Source organism: Alosa sapidissima, chromosome 15 (assembly GCF_018492685.1).
Source record: "Alosa sapidissima isolate fAloSap1 chromosome 15, fAloSap1.pri, whole genome shotgun sequence".
Taxonomy (NCBI): Eukaryota; Metazoa; Chordata; class Actinopteri; order Clupeiformes; family Clupeidae; genus Alosa; species Alosa sapidissima.
The window spans coordinates 29,382,557-29,390,568 of record NC_055971.1 but is presented as its reverse complement, the minus strand read 5'-3'; the positions used below and the strand labels follow the sequence as shown (position 1 = coordinate 29,390,568).

Below are 8,012 nucleotides of genomic sequence, written 5' to 3'. Positions count from 1 at the left end.
CGTATATTACCCCACTAATAATGCCCTGAATGGTACAAAACTTCTGCTGTAGTACAACTATGAGCTTTAGTCCAATAACGAGGCATTAAGAAAGTTTGTAAGTGCACCAGGAGTTTATTTAAATAAGACTTGCCTGATTATCTGCTACTATACCGCTGCGTCGACGTTTCTTCCGTGATTTGGGAAAATCCCGTAAAAGTCCTTGCAGGAAGCGATTACACGTTTTTTGGTATATCCAGTTTTTAATATTTTTTTTCCGAAGTGTTTACAACTTAGTGTTAACTAATAATTGTCGCAAACTGGACTACGAACAAAATATTAGTGCATTCCTGGATCTACATCCTTATGCATGCTTGCTGCCAGGACTTTTACGGGCTTTTCCCAAATCACGGAAGAAACGTCGACGCAGCGGTATAGTAGCAGATAATCAGGCAAGTCTTATTTAAATAAACTCCTGGTGCACTTACAAACTTTCTAATGCCTCGTTATTGGACTAAAGGTCATAGTTGTACTACTGCAGAAGTTTTGTACCATTCAGGGCATTATTAGTTGGGTAATTTACGAGATAAAAGTTGGTTCCATCACGACTGCAGAACGTCATTAGTTTCTGACAGCGCTACTCGACCAGGGATTGACCAAGGGAAAAAAGGTTCTGGGAGGGTGTTTGGCTCGGGTCATGGTGCAAAGGACCCTAGGGTGAAATTACTCCGAACCATCGCTTTAAATCTAATTTCCTTGCTAATCTCCAAACAGGTGCGATACATCAAGCGGGACCCAACTTTTTGCTGCATGCTACTTGTACTTTTTCGCTCACAGACAGAATCATCTTTAATTCTATTATAGCTTTATTGCATACTTTTAAATGACTTGAGTTGGAATAACATTAGTACTTTTTCTGAAAAGCCATCTTTGTAGGTGGTGGATGAGTCTTCTTCTTTACCAACAGTGACACATAGGACACCTTTATCATGTTTATAACAGCAATTCCTGTTTATGGAACACGGAAGAGGACTATATAAGACAAAACTAGATGTACCGCAGAGCGGTACAAAATATGACAGCCGCCCAGTCCAGCACATTTTTTCCACAAAAATAAGTCACGTTTGTCAAATTGTGTTCATTTCCTACTTTTTTCCTTTTTTGTGTTTGTAATTGAGTGTGTGCCGAGTGTGTGGTTGTTTTTGTGTCATATGTGTGCTTCTGTGTGTGTTTATTGAGTGTGTGTGCCTGCATGTCAGGTAGTTTTTTTTATGTGTGTGTTTTGTGTGTGTGTGTTTGTGTATGTAGGTGTGTTTGTATGTGTGGGTGCATGTGTGTGAGGGTGTGTGTGTGTGTATGGGTGTTAATGTGTTTGTGTGCGTGTCGTGTGTGTATATGTATGTGTGTGCGCCAGTGCGAGCAGGTTATCATAATTGAACTCACTATTTGGGACGTCCTTCTCCTGAAATAGACACCGAAACTCACATCAACAGTGGAGTCAACAGTAATGTCCATTTCAACAATGAGGAGTTTGAGTGACGGCTTAAAATAATCATATGATGCCCAACCACCAAGTGGTTTAAATTATATCAAAATAGATTTATCATAATCATCCTTTAAATCAGCATTTAAATGCCTTAGGCTAAACAAATATAAGGGTAATACATCTTCCTTACAGCACATAAGGTACCTCAGCATAATCCAAGTCTCACTGTCTAGTTATCCATCTAAAATGTTTAAAAATAGGCAAATGTGGCCCTCTAGTGGGAATGTCCTCTAATTGCGGCTTTATAAGCAGCTGAGGAGTAGGCCTGTATTGTCAAAAATCAACAAAGATAATAAGCAGCATCCAAAAACATATTTCTGTGTTGTCTATTAGGAATAGTGTCATCAGCAGTAGCATTTACCCATTATCTTTACCCCCAAAGCACTTTTACCTGGATCATTTTAATCATGAAGGCCTCAATATAGTCCTGTGGGGTGGAGTTGGCATCCAGGTGCTTAAGTCGGGTGTCTGCCTCCCTCTTCACATAAGCTTGAGCGTCCTGCAGCAACGCAAACATGTCTCTGTGCTTTCCAGGAAGACGGTCAAGAATTCCAGGAAACAAGTTGTATAGCTGGAAGAGATCAACAACCCTCACATCGTTATCAAACTCAAGCAGATCAAAAATGTGTGTGTTCAATCATACAAAAGTGGCGCTGTGATGTTATTCACAATCGCTTACAGACTTCACACTCTTCCCATACGAGTATTTATACACACATTGGACAAACAGTTATGAAGAAAAATGTTTCTGGACCTTTTGCGCACCTTAATTCTGTGATTATTTTGTGAATGTAAATAATTACATAAAAATGGCTGTAACAAATGCACAAAATGATGAGTAGAGAAATGAATGAACTCCTCTCCCTGGAGGACGAGGGCATCTTTGATGATCTGATAACCCGACAAGATCCCAACTGGTTTGTTGGCCAGTCAGATAGTACACACGGACCCATACTTCTTACAAAGCTGCAAGGAGAAGGTTTCACTCATGAATGGTTGCTGTATTGTGTTGAACACTTGAATAAATTATTATTGTGAATACAAACAGTCTGCCTCCCAAATAGCATTTTTAACCAGTAATATTGTTCAAAACAGCACCAAACCTCGTCTGCTCAGGATCCTTACTCATTAAACGAAGCACCAACAACGTAGTTAGCGAACCCAGAGTTTATTACAGAAGACTGCTAAGAACACCTACCAACTGTCCCCCTACCAGCTCCTCCAACCTCAGCACGAAGAATAGATTAACCAAACGTAACCAAACGTAACCAAACGTATAGAATGAACACATTAGATGTCCTCTGCATCTATATAATGTGAACGTACCTCCTGATAAGACTTGTATGGCTCCTTCAGGTCTATTTGCAGTAGGTTTCCTAGAAGTGGTACCGGACGAGGCCCCGAGGGTAATCTTCCAAAGCTCTTCTGCTTCCCTCTTCCCATCCATACCAATATACACACCACTATGCCCAAAACTATGCAGAGAAAGTTTGCCTGGAGAAAGACTAGTATTTCCATCTTGACAATCCTCTGTATGGGTCTAGGCTGAGAGGGTAAAAACAAATAGGCCACTTTCCCCATAAGGTGAACATGGATTTATTATGGTGAATGGTTAACCTATATGTTGCGACATTCATTGGTCCATGAGTGGGGTAAAGTTATATATTCAGCATTCCTTTGACATTCAAAGTACAAACCTATCACACATTTCAATCATTTGAGTGGATGACAAATCAACTCAACATAGAGATATCCCTTGTTTTTGAAATACTGGAGTGAAGTGAAGATTGAACTACAGAGAGGCCTAATAGGTGTGTGTGTGTAACTGGCCAGTTTTTGCAGGCTGTTTATTGTCTGAATATTTTAGTGTTTGTAGCTGCCTGGCTGCGTTAGCTGCTGGTTGTAGCAACTCGAGCTAGGTAAAACCGATTGTTTTCATTTTGTTTCATACTGACAGTACTCGGTGACCTCGAGAAACAGAGATCTATGTGAAAACTCGCCGGATTTCTCCTTTAAGCCTGGAGATATGTCACCTAAGATCATCCGAAGAGGGTAATATTTTGACCTGTCATTATAAAAAAAGCCATCTAATAAGAAGAGGTGTGTTACATGTTGTATTTAACTGTGTTGACAGTGTTGTTACTGATATCTTTGAATGTTTAGTCTTTTCAGTTTTGGCCCCTATACAATGAGAGAAACCAATAATCCACTGGATTTATGTATAGGTTATCACTATTAGAAAGAACATCAACAAGGAATAGTACACAATAAAAAAGCTCCTAAATAAAACAGGCGGCTAGATGTTACCCATCATAGATTTTTATTTGCAATGGATTTAAATATATTTTTTATTTTATGAAGCAGAAAGGTGATGCAACACATGTATTGGTCTTACATCGCAGTCAGTGCATATGTCTAGACAGTGAAACAACATTTGTAGGACATATTGTGTCTGAAAACTTGGCAATTGGTAATTCTCTAGAAAATGTTCACTTTAAAACTTGTTTTTTTTATTTACTGTTACCATTAGCCCAATGTTGTTTTCTATGCCACCAGAAATGCCTTGGGAATGCACATTTTTGTTTATACAGTTAAAAGGATTTATACTTAGGGCTTGTGTCCTACTACTAATACTATAATAGTTTATATGTAAAAAAAAAAATAGTAATCTTTAATGTTAAACACTTATGTGCTCATAATGCCCTTTACCATGCAAAAAAAATCTATTACTGTAGGCCTATATGAAGGGGGGCATAATTGTGTGTTTTAGCACAGTGCCATAATATATAGGCTGGCTGTATAGAAAGTAACATAAATTAATTTTCTTAAAAATGAAAGAGCTCTTACATTATTACTTTTTATAAGATCTGAAAGACAAAATGACACCCAGTTATGAATACAGCATAAACTTAAGCATTAGCCTATACTTATACCCATTATTTGTGGCACCAGGACAAAGTTCAAAGTGTTTTCTTCCCATGCATGGATTTCCTTCTATACACTGTATTTTATTTATTGTTATATAGATTATTTATGTATTATTTATTATGTCGATTTTTTCTGAGATCCTGTCAGAGCATTTCATATCAAACCACCTTCTAATGGATCGTGTTAATTTTGGCCTATAAATGTACACTTTGAATGGACAGTTTGACTACAGTACATTCCCCAAATTCAATCTGATAGATTATGTGTGTTTTGAAAGTTTGGGATTTACTTAGAAAATGAAACAGCATGAGAAGTATGGATTTTGTAAGGTCGAAGCCATGAGGGTCCAGCAGAGTTTAGGAGGTAAACTTCAGTTTCAGGGTCATGTGAAAGTTGTGAATGTCTTCTATGGAGTCTGTTTTCACAGTCTGTTCTACAACATGGCGGACATCTCGCTTTAAATCTTCGTAGTACCGCTTCACTTCCTGTACTTCAGCCTGACGTCGTTTCTTTGTGTCTGGTTGACCTTGTTGAGCCTCCATCAGCATCTTCTCGTACTTTGACTCTACAGCTTTTATTTTCTCCTTCAGTTTCTTCTCATAGAACTCTCTGAGCTCCAACTCTCTCTGGGCCAACATCTCCACCACCTCAATATAGGTGTAGTTGGAGTAACACTGTCCACTGTTGGCATCAACCATCTTCTCCACCATCTCCAGCAGGTCCAGGACCTGGCTACGATCATCAACATGGTTGTTATGGAGGCAGTGGAATCTGTTTTCCACTTTCTTTAGGATCGACTGCAGCTCAGGTCCTGCCTCCCTCAGTTGTCTATCGATGTCTGGCTCAGCTTGGTCGTCCTGGGTGAAGAGGATTATGGTGTGCCTCCAGGCATCCTCTCCAAAGATCTCCTCCACCTGCCTCACAGCGTCTTGCTCCTCATTGGTGAACGGCCCCACCTTGATGACCAGCAGGATGGCGTGGGGCCCTGGGGCCGACATGTTGATGCATTTGGAGATCTCCCTCTTCACAGTGGGTTCAGGTAACGAGGTGTCGAAGAGGCCAGGAGTGTCAACGATGGTTACTTCTCTGCCGAACACCTCCCCACTCAGCTTACAGCACTGTCTGGTGACTGAGGATATAAAACAGTGAAGAGTTAACTCTGAAAATGACACAACACAAAAAATAGTGCAGGAGCTTATCACTCAGAGACACTTACAATATGCACCCAAAAAGTTAAGCATTTATTATTTGTAGCTGCATGACCGTGTCAGGTTCAGTTGTTCAGCACATGCCGTTTGGAATAATTGTAGTCTCAGCGTACATTTGAGTAGGTTAGCATGGTAATAAATAACACTGTGGGAGACACAGGTCACTAACACATTGCAAGGGTTCAAAAGTAATCGGACACTTTGATGCTAAATGGTTCTTGGGCAGCTGTGTGTTGTTTCAACACTTCAGTTCATGTTTTGCATGTGAGTTGATCATGAATTTACTGAAATATTATAGGAGCCAGTGTATTATTAGTGTGGATTAAATTACTGTTTTGAAGACTGAAATCACTTGCTCACCTACCAACATTAAACTATAATGCAACACTGTAGAAGATTTGTGCTACTCCCACAACATAGTATTATATTCAAACCAGTGTCAAAATCTAATCATGCAAACAAACGTCATTGATCTCCCTACTTTAATCCAATCACATAACTATAACAGAGAGGTTTGTGGCTTCTCGTGACTTTACTACAGGACTGCTATTAATAGATATTAAACACTGCTTACTGATCCAGTCAGACTAGTTAATACAACTGATGTTTTTGCTGATGACTGTTCCCTACTGATTAGGTAACTTTCTGTTATACATATTGCCAAAGTTCAGCCATGGCACATATTCTTTGAAAGCACTTTGTGGTTTTGGTAAATCAGTCTACCCCAGTCTCAGACAGTCTTGGTAACTTGCTACAGACAGGATTTCCCATTACTTCAAAGGTCTGGGGGTTTCATGTGATAATCACACCCAAAGCTTTTGTGGTACCTGAAGAATGACTGACAGCTGCACTGAAGGCATCTCTTCCCAGTATAGTGTTTCCACTGGAGCTCTTCCCTGCTCCCGTCTTCCCAACAAGAACAAGTCTAAACTCTGTAACAGAAACAATGCCTGAAACATTCACAAGTTCAAGTTCAAATAATTCAGTGCCTGTTGCCGAGTTCAGAATTCAGAGCCCCATACAATAGTGTTGCGCGGGTTAAGGTTTTTTAACATCCGCACCCACCCGACCCGTCAGGAGAGTCGATCCGCACCCACCCGACCCTCAAAAATATGCGCTGATTAACGACCCGAACCTGACCCGACAAAAAAAACAATGTGCCTATAGCCTAGGCTATCCTTTGTAGTTCATATTTAGGTAGAGACCATGCTTTCTTATTAACTAAACACTGAAGAATTTGCACTAGACTATATGCTTCAACAAAGAGTTGTTGCTCTAGGCTTGCCAAAAACTTAACAAAACTGCATCTGTCTAATGAAAGAAAGTTGAAATTATCATTAGGCCTACAACATGCATCCACAAACTTCACAAAAATTTGTAGATGTAGATGATCCTGTTTAGGTTAGTTGTGTGGCTGCACTGTGTAAAAAGATAATGGAATCCACCGGTCCAGGATTTAATCTATTTCGACGCGCCTCCAGCACCTGACCAGCTGAGCTGAACGCGCTCACTTGATGCGCTTGTTGCGTGAATGCAGGTTGCAGCGCACCCTCTGTCACGCGCCTGTGCGAGAGGGAGAGGGGAAGAGAAGATGGAAGGTCTTGTAGACTAATCATATCTTAACCTGCTTTATGCAGTTAACAGAGATTGCAAGAAGGTTTGTTGCACTTAATGTTCTGTAGCCTACATTATTAATAACTAAGTGAGAACTTTGTGAGAAGAAGTGCTTTGTCAATTTTTGACCTGCCCCGCCCGCACCCGCGATATTTTCCGATCAATGCCCGAACCGGGTGTCCGCAGGTAAGGGGTTGACCCACGCAACACTACCATACAATAATTAACTAGCTGGCACTGAATAGGGTGCTCAAATCAAAATCAAAAACAGGAGGAAGATTAAGTTAAGGTGCTTACAGTACAAACAAACCTTTACAACGTTTGTAAAGGAGACAATGAACAGTTTTACAAAACAATAACAAAGATAGTTGGAGGTTTTTTTCGCCAGCATTTTACCAACAATAAAGTTGCTGTTTTTCTTTTCCTGGCAGTAGGATGAAGCGAGATGGACGGTCCCAAAACACAGTTAGAACAGTTTATATTAATTTAATAGAAATATTAGCTGAACAGCATTATACATATATAAAAGAAAATGTATAAAAGGTTTCAGACCTGGAGGTCTTTCCATACTAGATGTTCTTCTTCTCCCTGAATCTGTTCAGAGAGAAAACAAATACATTTTCATATTGTTATTCATACCTTTAAAATCACTAACTAATTAATGAGCCTACAGAGATAACAGACTGTGGGAAATCTTTTTTCAAATTAACTCATGGATCAACAACATACTCTTAGTC

At 39.8% G+C, this 8,012-nt stretch overlaps 1 protein-coding gene across 2 annotated transcripts in view; it reads right to left on the bottom strand.

The window, feature by feature from the left end:
- Positions 1–4,222: 4,222 nt before the first annotated feature.
- LOC121684028 (GTPase IMAP family member 7-like) overlaps positions 4,223–8,012 on the bottom strand; it is an 11,399-nt gene continuing 7,609 nt past the window's right edge. For both annotated transcript variants that reach the window (XM_042063950.1, XM_042063951.1), the window contains exons 2-4: positions 7,828–7,869; positions 6,489–6,593; positions 4,223–5,582 (exon numbers count right to left, since the gene is read on the bottom strand). In XM_042063950.1, coding sequence (XP_041919884.1) covers positions 4,810–5,582; positions 6,489–6,593; positions 7,828–7,869 — 920 coding nt within the window. In that variant the 3' untranslated portion in view covers positions 4,223–4,809. The remainder of the gene's footprint in view (positions 5,583–6,488; positions 6,594–7,827; positions 7,870–8,012) is intronic.